This window comes from Dermacentor andersoni, chromosome 1 (genome assembly GCF_023375885.2).
Source record: "Dermacentor andersoni chromosome 1, qqDerAnde1_hic_scaffold, whole genome shotgun sequence".
Classification (NCBI taxonomy): Eukaryota; Metazoa; Arthropoda; class Arachnida; order Ixodida; family Ixodidae; genus Dermacentor; species Dermacentor andersoni.
In genome coordinates, this window is record NC_092814.1 from 11,718,144 (window position 1) to 11,736,498 (window position 18,355).

Consider the following 18,355-nt stretch of genomic DNA (forward strand, 5'->3'; position numbering starts at 1 on the left):
CATGGTATAACTCGTCACTTACAGCGCAAACATAGACGGAGGACAAAAAGGACGACGTAGACATACGTATACGTCGTCCTTTTTGTCCTCCGTCTATGTTTGCGCTGTAAGTGACGAAGACAGACAAGTACCAGACCTGCTAAGCTAGCCTCACTCGAGAGGGTTCGGGTGTTAAAATGTTGCAAGGGTTAGTTTCCATTGGTGGCCTGTCCGGATCCAGAGATTCTTAGCACCCTCTGCTGCGTTACATGTCTGGCTGCTGCCTTGGTCAGGTGCTCCGCAGCTGCTGGGGACTGAGGGCCTTTGGTTAATTGAAGATATCATCAGGGAGGTTCATCAGACGGATCGACGGATCGACCGACCGACAGACAAGTACCAGACCGACCGACCGACCGACCGAACGAGAGAGAGAGAGCATGCGAGGTACCCTAAGAATGCGAATGCATTAAAAGTGAACCGTGCTTCTGTGCCATCTGGCATTGTGTGGCTGAATGATCGGCTTCTTCTCATCAAAATCTGTCTGAACCTGGTTGGATGTCAGGAGTTGCTTCACACTGTCAAATGCCCTCTGTTAATGCGAATGCATTGTACGGAACATGAGGTGGAAAATCTGGTGCAGTTGTCGGCGTTGACGGGACCATACGATGGTCCAAGAAGGCTACAAACCCTTGACCTTTGGTGGGAGTCGAACCCATTATCTTAGGTCTTAATTAAGGCTACAAGCCCTCGACCTTTGGTGTTAATTAAAGCGAAGTTGAGGCACATTTAATTAAGATAGAGTTAACGCTTTCATAACCACAACCTTTGGTGTGTGCCAAACCCATGTCATTTGGTGTTAAGGCAAAGTTAATTATGGTACAGTTAATTAAGATAGATAGAGTTAAGACACTTGAACCCGCAACCTTTAGTGTTAATTAAGGCAAATTAAGGCACAGTTAATTAGGATAAAGTTAAGGCAATTGAACCCACGGGCTTTGATGGGAGTTGAACCTTGACCTTGCATTGTACGTACCTTGTGACGAACACCATTGGTCATGTGACGTCGCGACGTTTCTGCTGATGTGGCTGCTCGAGTCACGTGACTCCGCCAGTGGCACCACCAGATGTTACCGCGCTTCTGCTGACATAGCCGCAGTACTTTCACATTCATCCACATAAGGATAATTAAGTGCTCCTTGAATTCTTGTGGGTGTCCCCACGTCCAGGATACTTTTTTATTCAATAGACAGTGCAGGGGTTCTGTGATAGTGGCCTTGTGTGGCAGGAATGCATGATAGAAGTTGAAAAGACCCAGGAAGGCCTACAGCTTGGCTTTGTTCACGGGGTGTAGTACGTTATGGATGGCTTGTCTTAGGCAGTATTGGGTAGATTTCTTCTGCTTCGACTTGGAAGCCCAAAAACTCCACTTGAGTCACTTTAGCTGACATTTTTCTTTCTTGACCTTAAGCCCAGCACCTTGGAACTGCTGGAGGAGCTCTCGAGAGTGAATGAGCAGTTCGTGATCTTGATACAAAGCTCCTGCAGTGCAGACCGTGAAAAGATGGAATGATGCCTGGTAGTCCACACATTTGGTTTTCCATTAAACTCTGGGAGATGTCAGGGACGACGTTGACCCTGAATTGGTAAACAGTGGATGCAGAAAACACCTGAATGAATCACAATCGTCGGTGCTTCTGCAGATCATCAGTCACTTGCAGCTGCTGGTAGGCCTGTGCCAATTCTAGCTTTGCAAAAACAGCTTCACCAGAGAGGGATGCCAGCAGGTGGCTGACCACTGGTACAGGATATCGGTGCTGCTGCTAGGCCTTGTTGATCGTGCACTTGTAATCTGTGCAGATATGGATGCTCTCATTTGCCTTCAGTGGCGTGACATTAGGGGTTTTCCATTGAGCATGATCAGCCAGCTCCAGAATTCCTCGTTGTACCGATTTGCCCAACTCTATGTTGATTTTCGGCTGAAGCGAGATAGTAACCCTTTTTGCTTTCAGGTGGATGGACTCAACCTAGGGGTTAAGTGCAAACTGCACAGGCGGTCCCATGTGACAGCCCAGTGTTCCTTTTAAAACAGAGGGAAAAAAAAGGAAAAAAATAAAATAAAATAAATATGTAAATAAAAATAAATAAATCCTGGAATATGTTATTAAATGGTAATGGTAGTTCGTTGGTGTGTTGCACTCCTGTGATATTGATACCGAGTGCCAGGAAGCAATCCACTCCTAGAAGGCTTTAGCGCTCACCCTTGACAAGGTGTAGTGGGCAGTCGAAATCTTTGAACCTCACTCTGAAGGTACCAATCCCATGAACAGTGATACGGTTGTCTTGGTGGTCCCTCATCATGATGTCAAGTGGACGTGCCGCTTCGGAAAAATATGTCGGGCTGTGGCATTGGAGGGAATTGAAAAAGTTAATCTGGAGTCCATTTCGATCTGACGCCGTGCGCCTTCGGTTCTTACTGCCACATGTATCTTCTTTTTGGTGGGCTAAAACACATTGTAGGTGGCAGTCACTAGATCACCATAATCACCAGATCATTGCAGTAAGAGGCATTTGTGTGAGGTCTTGAAATATTGTGTTTTGCCTTTGGCTTCGGAGCTTCAAAGTGGGTCAGGATGCCTCTGGGACTGGCAGACTTTGGCAGTGTGCCCAGTTTTTCCACCTCCCCGACACTGGGCATCATGGAATCGACACAGGCGGTGTTCGTGTGGACTCCTACACTTGGCACAGAAGCTGCTCAAAAGTCTCTGGGTGTCCCGTAGTTGACTGGGGCCAGCACGCAACCGAAAAATGTGTCTTTGGCACCGTCTTGCTCGCTGTCATGGACTGTCGTTGTCCCTTGATGCACTGGCTCGAATTGCGGCGTGTTTGTGCTTTGGAGTGAAGGTAAGCGGTCTTCCTGGTCAATGGCCTCAACAGCAATTGCTTCCTCGACAGCGCCGGTGAGGGACATCTTTTTTGCCAGAAGTCGCCACTTCACCATGTCTTTCTGCAGTGCAAATGCAAAGAGGTCCCATGGCATTGTACTCTCTGTGGTGTTGTAGTGGCTATGGCATTGCGCTGCTAAGCCCGAAGGCACGGGATCAAATTGCAGCCACGGTGGCCACATTTGAATGGGGGCAAAATGCAAAAATGCCCGTGTACCACGCCTTAGGTGCATGTTAAAGATCCCCAGGTAGCAGAAATTAATCCATAGTCTCCCACTACGGTGCGCCTCATAATCATATTGTGGTTTTGGCATATAAATCCAGACAATTTAATTATAATTTTCCCGTAATTTTTCCCGTACCATGGTGTTGAGCACGCCAGAGTTGCAGTGTTGCACCATGGTTCAAGAAGTAGCAAGGTAGGCGGCGCCGGACTCGCTTGGTGTTTGGTCGCGGCAGTGGAATTCATATCACCAGCAGGTTCGGGTGGCTTTGGCATTAGGTGACCTCACAGTATGGTGAGGATTGTTTTGAAGGGGCATCTTTAAGCTGGGCCAGCGTCACGGGCGCCTTGGCCAACTGAAATGTGGCAGGACCTCAGTGGCTGAGGAATGTTGGCCTCTTCTTGTCAACATCTGTCATTTCCTGTGCCACCAGAAAGAACTTGAAACATTGTGTAGTCTTCCCTGTCTTCAGTGCAGGCGAGGCCGAAACGCTCGAGGAACCCTTCTGCCCTTCTGTGGCAGTCGCCATTGTGAGTGGATAGACACCAAAGCTAGCCTTCCATGGCACCAATCTCTTCGCAGTTGAGTGACTCACTTATTGGTACGGGACTGATCCCACCCTCGTTTCCAGTGTTGAATCACGCAGGTTGCATCGCGAGACGGGCATTGGCAATCTCAGTTTATTGCCATCGCACAAACCAACACAAAAAACAGGACAACTGGCTAACACTGATAAATATATGTACTTTCAGTAAATGGGGCTCCCCATACCCAGCAACACTGCTGAACTATTCCACTGAACTTAGCAGCAAGGTTCAGCACACAACACTGCTTTTCAAGTGCAACTTTTACTGGCTAACACTGATAAATATATGTACTTTCTGTAAATGGGGCTCCCCATACCCAGCAACACTGCTGAACTATTCCACTGAACTTACCAGCAAGGTTCAGCACACAACACTGCTTTTCAAGTGCAACTTTTACTGGCTAACACTGATAAATATATGTACTTTCTGTAAATGGGGCTCCCCATGCCCAGCAACACTGCTGAACTATTCCACTGAACTTAGCAGCTAGGTTCAGCACACAACACTGCTTTTCAAGTGCAACTTTTACTGGCTAACACTGATAAATATATGTACTTTCTGTAAATGGGGCTCCCCGTGCCCAGTAACACTGCTGAACTATTCCACTGAACTTAGCAGCAAGGTTCAGCACACAACACTGCTTTTCAAGTGCAACTTTTACTGGCTAACACTGATAAATATATGTACTTTCTGTAAATGGGGCTCCCCATGCCCAGCAACACTGCTGAACTATTCCACTGAACTTAGCAGCAAGGTTCAGCACACAACACAGCTTTTCAAGTGCAACTTTTACTGGCTAACACTGATAAATATATGTACTTTCTGTAAATGGGGCTCCCCATACCCAGCAACACTGCTGAACTATTCCACTGAACTTACCAGCAAGGTTCAGCACACAACACTGCTTTTCAAGTGCAACTTTTACTGGCTAACACTGATAAATATATGTACTTTCTGTAAATGGGGCTCCCCATGCCCAGCAACACTGCTGAACTATTCCACTGAACTTACCAGCAAGGTTCAGCACACAACACTGCTTTTCAAGTGCAACTTTTACTGGCTAACACTGATAAATATATGTACTTTCTGTAAATGGGGCTCCCCATACCCAGCAACACTGCTGAACTATTCCACTGAACTTAGCAGCAAGGTTCAGCACACAACACTGCTTTTCAAGTGCAACTTTTACTGGCGAACAGTGATAAATATATGTACTTTCTGTAAATGGGGCTCCCCATACCCAGCAACACTGCTGAACTATTCCACTGAACTTAGCAGCAAGGCTCAGCACACAACACTGCTTTTCAAGTGCAACTTTTACTGGCTAACACTGATAAATATATGTACTTTCTGTAAATGGGGCTCCCCATGCCCAGCAACACTGCTGAACTATTCCACTGAACTTAGCAGCAAGGTTTTGCACACAACACTGCTTTTCAAGTGCAACTTTTACTAACTAGACAGTTCATATCTATTTTGCATTGATATATGTGCTACAAACATGCATGCAAGAAGTTAGATGTATGCGTACCCGTTTTAATGCAGTGACATGATTTTTGCGGTGTTTTTCACGATGCTTTGGCCGGCAATAACTTAAGAGAATACACATTTATTGAATCAACAACCCACTTTCAACGGAAACCACATTGTTTGTTTATTTATTTATTTATTTATTTATTTATTTATTCAAAATACTCACAGGCTCCAAATAGGAGTATTGTGTGAGGGGGGGCATGTACAGAAAATGAAGGATACAAGAAAGCAGCTCATGCATCATTATACAATGGGTAACAGTTTCACAGTTTCACATTGCTTTAGGAAACTCAGATTTTAGCCATGGCTGACAGAATTTGGCATGTTCAAAACTTGTCGATTGTAATGCGTCGTTTCCTTGCGACATGCTAAGAATGTCAACGGTAAGAAGCACAAGCTGTGTGTTTTTACTCGCCAGTGTATACATCCTCAGTCTGCAAACCAGGTGTTCCTCCGGTGGCAGATTTAGAATGTAGCTTCATGCTGCTGAAGCAATTGAGCTAGTAAAAATTGACAGCTTAGAACGTAGTTCCTCGGTGGCTGCAGCTGTTAAAAGGGCAATGCCTAAACTGGCTGGGATATATTCAGCAAAACAAAAGTAGCGCAACCTTGCATGACACTGTGCAAAGGAACTACAAGCCGTTGCATTGTTCTACTGCTGCATAATTCAAATTGGCGAAACAAACCATGACGTCACGTAAGAGATCGATGTCAATAAGCTGCTCACGACCAAGTGTCAGCTGAAGCAATAACCGCTGATAAGAGGTGTTGTGTACTATTTAAAGAAGGCTGTATAAACAGCAGCTTTTTTAGCCTATGCGTGATACTATGTTATAAGTACTCTTCGTTGATTTCAATGAAATCTTGCAATAAAATTTGTCACTACAACACGCTCCTAATGTGAAGTGCAATAGTACAATTGGTGGCTGCCTGTATTTTGAGATAAAAGAGAGTTGAGTCGATTTACTGCATTCGCTTCATGCTGAAACATGCCGGGGTTGATTTTGTTGCTCTCTGTGGTGATCATTGGAATATGAGTGTACAGGGCCTGACAATATTATGAACCTCCTTAAGCCTCAAACCCTCAAACGTGCAGGAAAAGATGTGAGTGAGCACTGCGGGGCAGGTCAGGATCATCTTTTGTAGGAGGGTGCCCACCCGCAGCGAAGTTGTGCGATAGAGCCACGCAGGTGCTGTCGGGCTAACCCACTTTTTCTGAGGGGGTCTTCGCAACTCACCTGGCTGCCACACAGGAAAGCCAGCTTCTGGGGCAGCTTTGGTAGTGGGTGCTATTTTTGTTCAATGTAATCATATATTTTTCTATACATTCTCATTATAACTTTACAGTGTTCAGAAGTTGCTCGATATAACAGATACTTCAGTGTAAAAGATCTCAGTATAGTCAGGTTAAAACCTATTCAATTCAAGACCAAATCGAATAGAACAATTTTAGATTCGTTATTCGAAAGTTTTTTAACATTTGCACATTCCTAGTTGAGAGGAATTGAAGAAACAGTCTGCTGGCAGAGATAGATGCCAGTTTTAAGGCGTTCTGATTATCTGTGCTTCCATTATATGTTCTTATCAAGGTTCTATAAAACCAACGGGTTGCAGTATGCATTCTAGCTTCAGTGAATACTGCAGGCCTATGCAACTCTAGCTCCGCTGTATAGTTGCAGTCTTCACTGAGAAAAGATTGAAGACAGGGGGTTTCTCTGTTCATCCTCAACTGACATGACACGCTGTTATAAGAAGCCAACAAACAAAGACACTAAGGACAACACAGGGGAAATTACTTGTACTTACTAATGAAATAAAGAAATTATGTGTTGTCCTTGGTTGTCTCCTGTGTTGTCCTTGGTATCTTTGTTTGTTGGCTCCTTATAACAGTGTGTCATGTCAGTTGAGGATGAATAGAGCAACCACCTGTCTTCAATCGTTTCTCAGTGAAGACTGCGACTATACAGTGGAGCTAGAGTTGCATCGGCCTGTAGTGTTCACTGAAACTGGCTGACCATCTTGAGAGCTTCATAAGACCAAATCAAAAATTTGTGCTCGCTGGTGATTTCAACTTGCTAGGCATTAACTGGAACTCTTTAAATATCGTAGATTCCAATGATGCCGAAAGTGCACGTCTCCTTCTTGATGAACCTTTCTCTTTAGACCTAACGCAGCTGGTTAATGCTCCTACATGTGTCACAGAAACGACTGCAGCGATCCTTGATTGTCTATTTCTTAAAAACTTTCCTGAAGGCTGCAATGTGTCCATCATGAATGGCATTGCTGATCATAAATCAGTCCATATAACTTTAAACGCACATGGCAGGAAAGTACCACCAATAGCAAAAACATTCCATGATTTTTCGGCTGCAGATGACGAATCGGTTCTTGACATTTTACATTTAAATTTTCCGAATTTCGAACACGGAGGAGACGTCTTGTACGTTTGGAACAGGTTCAGGGCTATGGTAGCTGAATGCATGAATAGGTTTATTCCCGTCCAGCGAAAGAAAATGAGGCATCACAACCATTGGATCAACCTGGATATTGTACACTTAAAACGTCGCTTAGCATGGAAGCCGAAATTAAAGGTTCACAATACTGATGTGCATGCTCTCAAAGAAGATCTGGTTTCCAAACTCGGAAATGCCCGCAATAATTTCTGTGACAAAACCCTTGTTTCTTTTATTAAAGGCTCATCTTTGGCAAGTTTTGGTGCTTTTTGTCTGGTAGCAAGCAGACTGTCGATCAACTACGTATTAATGGTAATGTTAATTAAAATCTCAAAGATATTGCCAATGAACTCAATATTACTCTTCAAAGGTCATTTACACAGATTTCTATCACGGCATATCACCCCACTGTTAAGGCATTTCCTTGTCCTCTTAACATGCCAAGTTTGTTTTTAAGCTGCGAGAGCGTACACACACTCCTACTAAATATCAAACCAAAAAAGTCAAGTGGCGTCAACCATATTTCTAACGCTTTCCTTCATTGGTACTCTGAAATAATTTCTTACTACCTTCATATCATTTTCAATGCCTCACTTGACCAAAGTTGCCTGCCGAGTGATTGGTTAGTTGCCTGAATAGTGCCTGTCTTTAAGTCTGGCGAAAAGTTGAATGCTGTAAATTACCGAGCTATCTCGCTTATATGCACGTGTTGCAAGTTGCTTGAGCACATAATAGCTCATCATGTATCCAACCATCTTGAATTCACCAACTTCATTGTCAAATTTCAACATGGTTTCCGTAAGAATGTGTTGACTACAACACAGCTGCTATCAGTAATTTATGACTTTTCCCTGGAAATTGATAATCACAAACAAATAGATGCAATTTTCCTGGATTTATCAAAGGCATTTGATTGTATACCCCGCAGCTTGCTTATTTAAAAACTAAGAAATTGGGATGCCAGACAATCTTATCAATTGGTTGCAAGCATATCTACAGAATCGAAGAAAATTTGTAGAATGTGGTGGGATTGGGTCTGAGTGTTAACAGGTTCTGTCTGGTGTAGCACAGGGGTCAGTGCTCGGACCCCTATTGTTTCTCATATATATATCAGTGATATTTCTCATAGTGTTGAGGAAGGTATCACTGTGAAGTTGTTTGCCGATGACTGCGTTATTTACTCTGTCATGAAGAATTCTTCCTGCCAGCAACTACTGAATACTAATTTATGTAAACTTGCAGACTGGTGCGAACAAAGGGTGATGAAAATTAATTTTTCAAGAACTGTATCAATGACAATTACAACCAAAAAACATCCCTTACAATATGTTTACAAAATTGGCAATCTGTGGATAAATCCTGCTACATCAATTAAATACCTAGTTCTAACAATTACAATCAATTTTAAATGGGATATGCATATTAACGACATATGCTCTAAAGCATTCAAGAAATTATCCTACCTATGCGGGAAATTAAAAGGGTCTCCATCAAGCGTAAAACTTGAAGCCTATTGCACTCTGGTTCGACCAGTCCTAGAGTATTCGTCTGTGGTGTGGGATCCGCACCATGCCAAGAACATCGAACAGGTGGAGCGCATCCAACGTCATGGTACCAGGTTCATCTCATCTGATTATCGAAAACATTCATCTATTACTGACATGCTAAGGCAACATAAGTTGGAGCCGCTCCAGTTACGCAGGCAGACTGCCAGGTTGAAATTCTTGTACTTGCTTTATCACAACAAAACTTGATTGCCACGTGAATCATACTTACTTTCTTCACCACAATGATCATCAAGATTAAATCACACAAAAGTTATAAGGCCACATTATGCCAGAACTAAACAATTCTAAAATTCATTTTTCTCCTACACAAGCGAACAATGGAACCGCCTGCTTGCTTGTGTTGTTGAATGTACTAATGTTAATACTTTTGAGCATTCTTTGCGAACTCACCTCTTGTAACCTTCTCCTGCTTGGGCAGCAATGCTGCCTGCAGTATCTGTAAATAAATAAATTAATTAATGGAATTGAAAATGGACGAAATGCCAACTTGCCACTGGTATGGAATGATCCCACGTCTTCGCATTACGCGTGAAATGCTCTACCAATTGAGCTACTGTGGTGCCGTCTTCCATCCACTTTCTGGGATATTTATGTGTTACTACTGGAACTAACCCTGGGAGTGCTAGCCAGCGCCACCACTCACAAACTTTGATGGCAAATGTGGAACATCCTTTCTGCTGCAGGCGTCATGAGTACGTGATCTTTTTGACTATATGATTAATAAAAATTGGGCCCCTTGGTTAAACCCCCGTTCTTCTCATTCATTACATAACGAGGGTCTCGAATACGGCAAAATTGATGCCTTCAGGTAGCACATGTGGCTTTATTGACCAGTTGCCTTCACCCAAAAAGATCACAAACTCGTGATGCCTGCAGCAGAAAGGTTGTTCCACATCTACCGCCAAGGTTTGTGAATGGTGGCACTGGCTAACACTCCCAGGGTTAGTTCTAGCAGTAACACATAAATACCCCAGAAAGTGAATGGGAAGACAATGCCACGGTAGCTCGATTGGTAGAGCATTGCGAAGACGTGGGATTGTTATACACCTGTGGCAAGTTGTTTTTTCATGCACTTTCATTTCCATTAATTTATAATTTCTTTATTTCAGTTAGTAAGTACGAGTAATTTCCCCTGTGTGGTCCTTGGTGTCTTTGTTCTTGGCTTCTTATGATATGATTAATAAAAAATCTGGCCCCTCGGTTAACCCCCTTTCTTCTTGTTCGTGACAGACTGTTGGATTCTGTTGATAGGGTCTTGACATGTTCTGAAGATTTCATCTGAGGCATGAATGCTTATCTTCGATTGAAAAATATCTTATGCTATAAATTATTGAGAAAGGCGTCATTCCCAGTTTAGTTTTTAAGTATGATACGGATTGTTTTAAGTATTACCATTCGAATGGACAGGAAGTGGTTGTGTCTGCAACCCAATACGAGTATGACTAGCATAATGTCAGGAAATCGGCACACGTAAGGAGACTGGAAAAGTGTGAAATTTGAACCTCCATAAATTAATATGATTGCATGTGAAATGCTTAAACTGAAATAAAGGCTAATTTATTTACTTTTAAAGGGGGCCCTGAACCACTACTTTTTATCGAAGTGGAGAAAGACATTTGAAATGAAGATAGGCTATTTCAGAACCACCTTGCCGCAAAAAGTACATCAATGCGTTCAGCAGAAGCAGAGTTATTGGCAATCAAACACGGCCTCAGCTGTGCTCCCCTTCCTCCTCCAATGCCTTGCACTGCGAAGGCTACGGCGGATACGTCACCATGGTGCGCAGTTCAAATTTCCGATTTGGTGCCTATGCCGCGCTAAACGTAAACCAAACGCGGCTGTCTTCAGAGAGCCGCAGTGCGCTGAGCCACTGGACTCGTGGCGGCACCTTGCGGTGGCCACAGTGTAGCCGAGTGCAGCGACCAATAGCAGCCGCGTGTTGGAATGTGCTTTATGACGAAATAGAGCACACACAAAAGAGCGAGGATCATGGGGTTTTTGAAGCAAGAGCATTTGAGAAAAAGGTGACTTCGCACTCCGCTTGCGAGCTCCACGGACCGCGTACGACAGCAGAACTTGGCTGAGAATTTCACAGCAGCATATGCTACCGGCGGACTATGTTATTTCACCAAGCCCGAGGGGTGGTTCAGGGCCCCTTTAAGGCTTCCTCGTTGATCATTCGAATTACTCTGGCGTCGTAACCGACGATAATGCCTTCGATAGTGCGGTTGCATTGTTTGCTCTTGCCTGTGAAGATGCCTGGAAGCATGCTCTGATAAGCGATGCAGGTAGACAACATGCTGTTCATTTTGCAACGTTTACTTGACCATTAAGCCTTGAGCATTGAGTCTTCCTCACTCTTCAGTCTTCCTTGCCGAGCCTTATGACTAGAAAACTATGGTTGCGAGAGGCATTTTGACCTGGCCTGCAGGACAAGGACATGGACATAAGTGCACAATGGAGCTGTTCTCATGTCTAGAAGAGCAAATTTGAGCTCATGTAAAATCTAGCAGTGTGAAAGGCCACTCAGGGTATATGCCTTCTGCCCATTGATTGACATCTTTCCGGCTTGCAAGTTGCTTTTTTATGTCACCTCTTTTCCCTCATGAATTTTTAATAAAAAAAGAGAGAGAAAAAAGCATTGCCTTCTATTATGAACCATAATGAAACTGTGATGCATGAGGGGCGGCAGCATAGTTTATAACAAATTAGCTGTCTGTCAATTTGTAGCTTCAAGTCTGCATAGAGCATGAAACGTGTACAGCTATACTTCATTTTCGTTTGAGCCTATGGAACACATGAAAGTTAATTTACTGCATTACGTGAAGGTGCTTCTATTTGTGTGGAAACTATGCAGCAATCCCTAGCACACTGCCTTCATGTAAAATGAAAGGAAGAATGCAGTGAATGCAGTGATAGCAACTCTTTGTTCAACTAGAAAAGTTAAATTGCTTTCTGCTTTAGCACTTGTCGCAGTGCCTTAACAGCTATGGTGTTGCGCTGCTAAGCATGAGGTCGCGGGATGAAATCCCGGTCATGGCAGTCGCATTTCGATGGGGAAAAATGCAAAGGGGCCTGTGTCCCGTGCATTGGGGGCACATTAAAAATTCCCTGATGGTCAAAATTAATCCGGGGCCTCCCACAACGGTGTGCCTTGTAATCACATTGTGGTTTTGGCTCATAAAACCCCAGAATTCAATTTCTGCCTCAGCAAAAGATGCTTAGTCTGAGCTCCAGATTGAGGGAAATACTTTTGTTATGGAAAAGTAGAAAAATGCAGCAGCATTTATAAATCATAAAGACAGTGACATTGAAAACACTCTTCTGAAAAGCACAGGCTGCAACGTCCAACATGGCGTCTAGGGAACGTCAGCGCCCCAGCCTTCTAGTTGCATGCTGCACCACCTTAGTGAGATGGCCAGCACTAGGAGATGCATCTAGCGCTTCTGCCAAAACACCTGTTCTTCTTACACTGTGATCAAATATGACAAGTGAATCTTGCTAATACTAGCCAGGTAAAAAGAATGAAACCCAGACATCATTGTGTCCAGTCTCACAAACATGCAATTAACTGCTCCGTAAAATGAAGGGATAGGATGTGGAAATTTGAATAGCATGAGCAGCAGCAATAGTGACACCAAGGTGTCAACTACTTAATTTGCTACGGAATTCCACCATGACTATTCTCGTACCAATGGGCACGATTTCAGAATCTGTATCGGGCTTTTTTTTAATAAATTTTATTTGATGCCTAACTTGAGGATTAAATGTTCTGATATGGCTATGACACCAGGGGTGACTAAGACTGGAAAACTCATCTATAAAATTGCATTTAGGACCAGTTTTTTTGGCAATTGTAGGCCACTTGCAAAGATGTGGTCATTTAAAGCTAGTTGTCCGGCTGTGGAGTAAGCAAGGTTTGCAGTCAGCATTATTCATCATGCTTCATATGTTTGCAGCTATTGCCTTGGCATCATTACTATTTAGAATGCTTTACATAAGTTGTGCTCTGTAACACCTCTATCATGAAAGTGAAAAACTGTGATCCACCCGACTGTAGCATGAAGCTACATACAGGTGGGTGACAATATTTCTCTTTCATGAACTTTCTTGTGAGCGCGTCTTCCGCAGAAGTATTTGAAGGGCAAATAATGTGGTGTCAAACCTTTGAGTGAGTATATTTGGCCGTTAGTGTTATTCACAGGCTGCCAAGCATAGAACTTGCTTCACTATGTCCAAGTGTGTAGCCTTGATAGCAGTGCTTCAAAATTAAATTTAATACTCGATCAGGGTTGACACTATCTCTGAAACCACTTTTCTATGATTTCATATGTTACAAGTGCCCATGCTTATGGATCATCCTCTGCCAACACTTGGACATTCTGAGCATTTGCATACACACAACATGTCGCTCTGGTGACGGATGTCATACTTTCGTTTCTGTTGAGTAGTCCAATGCCTGCTGAGGACCAGGTGTGCTTACCCAGGACTGGGACACTGTGGGACATCATAGTTTAAATAGTCAAGGATATTTGTGGCGCAAATACCTTCTGCTCTGCCTTTGACTGAATGTGCACCCGCCGTGGTTGCTTAGTGCCTGTAGTGTTCGGCTGCTAAGCACAAGGTTGGGGGATCGAATCCCGGCCATGGTGGCCACATATTGATGGGGGCGAAATCCTTAAACACCCGTGTACTTAGATTTAGGTACACGTTAAAGAATTCCAGGTGGTCCAAATTATTTCAGAGACCCCCACTACGGCGTGCCTCATAATCAGATTGTGGACGCTGTAACATGGCGACAACTGCAAACCAATATATACCCCCATTTAAGCAGACTACATGCAATACACCCTACACTATATTCATACAGATGTTCCCTTTGTAATGATTACGCCTCCCTATATCACACCACATGGGCGTGCCCCAACGTCAAGGTGGCCCCGCAAATACCCCACCCCACACCCGAGCAGTGGGAGGCCGTGCTGACTAGTTCGGACCCTCGTAACCAGCAGCAACTGGTGCAGTGGGCCAGGGAGACAGCAAGAGCCACAGGAGCCCTGTACTAAGGGTGCTTCCCACACAAGCAGGAAGACACCTGCTTGTCCTTTCCTTTTTTTTTTAATAAATGTTTCTCCTCCTCCTCCGCCTCCTCCTGTGGTTTTGGCACATAAAACCCCATAATCTAATTTTTTAATTTGACTGAATGTGCCACCATTGGACAATGATTGCAGCATAGCACAAAAGTGTCGGGATATGCACACCTGCACATTTCCTCTTTTTCTACTGCATGAGGTTGAAAGCCAAAGCTGCCCTAGTGTTCTCATAGATTGAGTGAAGTGATGATCTACAAGCGTAAACTCTGATGGCTAGCATTTTTGGTTGTCATCAGCCAATGTCTAGGAACCTTTTTCGTTGTCGTAGTTGCAGTGTCTGTATGAGTGCACCCCTTGCTGTGTCCAGGTGCTGGACATGTCAGATGTGCAGATGGTCTATGGTACAAGCCACTTCAAAGGGCATGCTACAGGCGGCAACGTCAGCAAGGCAATGGTATGTAAGGTGCTATGCTTTTCACAGGAGGGTATTTTGGGCTTACCTTGAAGAATGGCATAAGATCCACCTGTCTCTTTTCCTTGACGCCATACCTATCATACACCAGAAAGCTACCTCAGGGTGTCTATCAACAGGACAGGCTTTCAGAGCTTTTTAGAATGTGCCTGTGGCAGTTTGAGCCCTTAAGGGCAGTAAAAGACATGCATTCATTTTTTCCAACTGGCCGATTTTCCGGACGTTCTTGCGGCCCCTAGGCCGAAAAATCAGACGACTGTACAACTGACCCAAGAAGATGCTGAAGACCGGACGCTGCTGGACTTCCTCCAAGAATCCAGTGTGTATTTACACATGTAAATAATTCTTTATGCCAGAAGGCACGCTGTCACAAAAAAAAAAAATATGCTTCAAATGATCCATGGGCCGAATAAGCAGTGGAAGGAGGAAAAGGACAAAAAGGACCTACACATTGAGGAATGAATTAGAAAGGAAGCATGCTGCCGCCGTTTTGAAGAAGCTTGAGCTCAAAAAACAAAGTATTGGCTGATGCCAAAATAACCTCTTTAAAGCAGTTAAAGCACAGTCAGGCTGAGAGTAAGTTAGGACAGTTAAGGTTGATTTACGATCTGTTGAGAGAGAATGTCAATTGTGACAAAGTCCGGGCCAAATACCACTGAGCTCATATTCGAAAATATTTGCTTCTGTATGCATCTCCTTTTTATTCGTGTGTGAGAATGTCCGACTTGATTTGGAATTTAGTTCGAAACATTTTTATTTGCTGTGCATTTTACTAACCCCTCCCTTCTATTCTCTTTTTTATTTACATAAACACTACTCCTTAGTATTCAAATTGGATTAAGTTGTCTTTTTTTAATTTTTTTTTCATATGCTTACTTAGTGACAGCATCTGGCAATATGGTTTCAGCCCATCTTGACATAAAACATAGTTCTGCATCACTCGGGGAATTTCGCAAAAGCACTCAGGGAAAAGACACCCTGAATAAAGATTACTACTGTCATACTAAACGAAGTTATTCATGATCACTAGTGCTTCAATCATCTCATCTCCTAGCTAGCACACTTCAATTGCCATTTTTATGACTTTTCATTTGATATCTATGATGCTGTACTGTTTAAAACTAAGAGCACATCGAACTGAACGTATCATTAATGATCACCAATGACTTGGCATGATCGGTTATCGAAATGGTAACAAAAAACTCATTTAATGACTGCATGGTTGATATCAATGACGATGTGCACAAATGAAAGCTACCACTGTGATACTAAACAGTGATTTGTGATGGCTAGTGACACAATACTACCATCTCCTAGTTACAATTCAATCACTGTTTATGTGCCTTATCATTTGATATGCATGACTCCATACTGTACAAAACGCGGGAAAATCCAAGCGATCGTATCACTAGTGATCACTCATAAATGGACATTATCAGTTGGCAATGCTAACAAAAGAAATACTCATCTAATCACCTTTTGATTGATACCAATCATGAGCTGCCCGAATGACCTGCCACAGTGGTTTAACAGCTGTGGTGTTGCGCTGCTAAGCACGAGGTCATGGGATCAAATCTCGGCCGTGGCGGCCGCATTTCGATGGGGACGAAATGAAAAAATGCCTGTGTCCTGTGCATTGGGGGCAAGTTAAACATACACTGGTGGCCAAAGTTAACCAGGAGTCCCCCACTATGGCGTGCCTTATCTAATTGTGGTTTAGGCATGTAAAACTCTAGAAGTGAGTTCAACGTGCCCAAATGAAGTCTACCATTATCATACTAAACAAAGCGATTTATGATCGCTAGTGAGTCAGTGCTACCATCTCCTAGTTATTATAAGTGAATCGTCGTGTATATGACTTTTCATTTGATATCCGTGACGCTGAGCTATGTGAAAGTGCGAGAATTAACATTGAACTGAGCGCATTACTAGTAATCATTAATGACCATGCATAATCAGCCGGCAGCGGTAACCAAACAAATACTCATTTAGTGAGCTTTTGATTGATATCAGTGGCGACTTGCACGTATGAAAGCTACCATTGTACCAGTAAAATAAATGATTCATTATCACTCTTAGCTTAATCATACCAGTTCCCAGTAATCATAGTTGAATCACTCGTTTTATGACACTTCGTTTGATATCCATGACTACATCATTTGTAAAACAGGAAGAACATAGTATGTTATTTACTAGTAATCACTAGTGACAATAGTCATATTAACTTTGAGGTGTAGCTGCTTAGTTAATTGATCATTAATTAACAGTGTGACTATTGATTGCTTTCCATGGCGACGTGTTCGATTGGAGGCTAGCGATAGCACAGTAGAAGAGGGTACTTTCATTCACTAGTGACCAAAGCCCACCAGCGCGTAGTGGTCATAAAATCACTTTAAGATGTTTCCTCTCTTAACAGTCTCATAATAATATTTTCTTGCATTTGTTTACTCGAATTGATGACATCTGTCTTTGACGCTGTTGCAAAAAAGAAGGAAAGAAAAAGGAAAAGAAAAAATTAGTGGGGCCCCAACATTCCTATGGTGACAGATTACCAGCAAAGCCGTGTGGGCTGCGTACATGGGCTACATACACCTGCAGCATTCATTATGAAATCGTAATTTTTTTTAATACGGCACCACACTACGCCGACACAAGCGGCACCGCGCTCACCGCACCTCCCATGGGTCTGCCCTGCATCCGCACCTCCAGGGGTCTGCAACTGTGCTGGCACCTCCAACGTGCGTGACGTCATAACCACAGGCAGCATGTGTGGGTTTATTGACCAGTTGCCTTCACCCAAAAAGATAACGTTTTCGTGACGCCTGCGGCAGAAAGAGTGTTCCACATCCGCCGCCATGATTTGTGAGTGGCTGCGCTGGCTTACACTCCCAGGATTAGTCATTATGGTGTGATTGGCAATGAACTCGCTAACAGTGAGGCAAGATCTGCATTCTCTTCCTCTGATGAAGTACGGATTGCCTACTCGCGACCTGACACCAACTCTATGATCGAGGCACTCATGCAGGACCTTTCAAAGGTATACAGAGCCCACGATGACAACATCCACGGATGCGTATACATATGATCGACCCAGATGGTAAATTCTGTTTCCCTGTGAAGGTTATGCGGAGTAAAATGTCATTGCTACACAGGATTCAGCTGGGCGTTGCTTTCACCCGTCGCTACGCACACCTCATCAGCCAGTCGAACAGCCCTGATTGTGAACACTGCCAGACGCCTGAAACGCCGGAACACATATTCTGAGATTGCCCAGCATGTATGCTGGTACGAAGGACACTGGAAAGTTCCCCAGCCAGCGTTGGCTGGCAATCACTGTCAGAGGACGCTATCCTCGGCCCATTTCCTCACACTGCAACTTCAATGTGGGCAACTAAAGCTAGAAGAGCAGCTCTAGTAGGACCACTGTATAACATACATAAGGCACTCGCGACTTCTCTCAGCGTGTCTACCAACCGGGAAAACCGGGAATTTTCAGGGATTTTG

General features: G+C 43.6%; 1 protein-coding gene across 6 annotated transcripts in view; it reads left to right on the forward strand.

The window, feature by feature from the left end:
- Vps8 (vacuolar protein sorting 8) overlaps nucleotides 1–18,355 on the forward strand; it is a 972,138-nt gene that overhangs the window by 357,564 nt on the left and 596,219 nt on the right. For all 6 annotated transcript variants that reach the window (XR_008608392.2, XM_055061192.2, XM_055061196.2 and 3 more), the window contains exon 15: nucleotides 14,747–14,833. Coding sequence is in view for 5 of the 6 variants with exons in the window: in XM_055061192.2 (XP_054917167.2) it covers nucleotides 14,747–14,833 (87 nt within the window). In the remaining variant the exon portion in view is untranslated. The remainder of the gene's footprint in view (nucleotides 1–14,746; nucleotides 14,834–18,355) is intronic.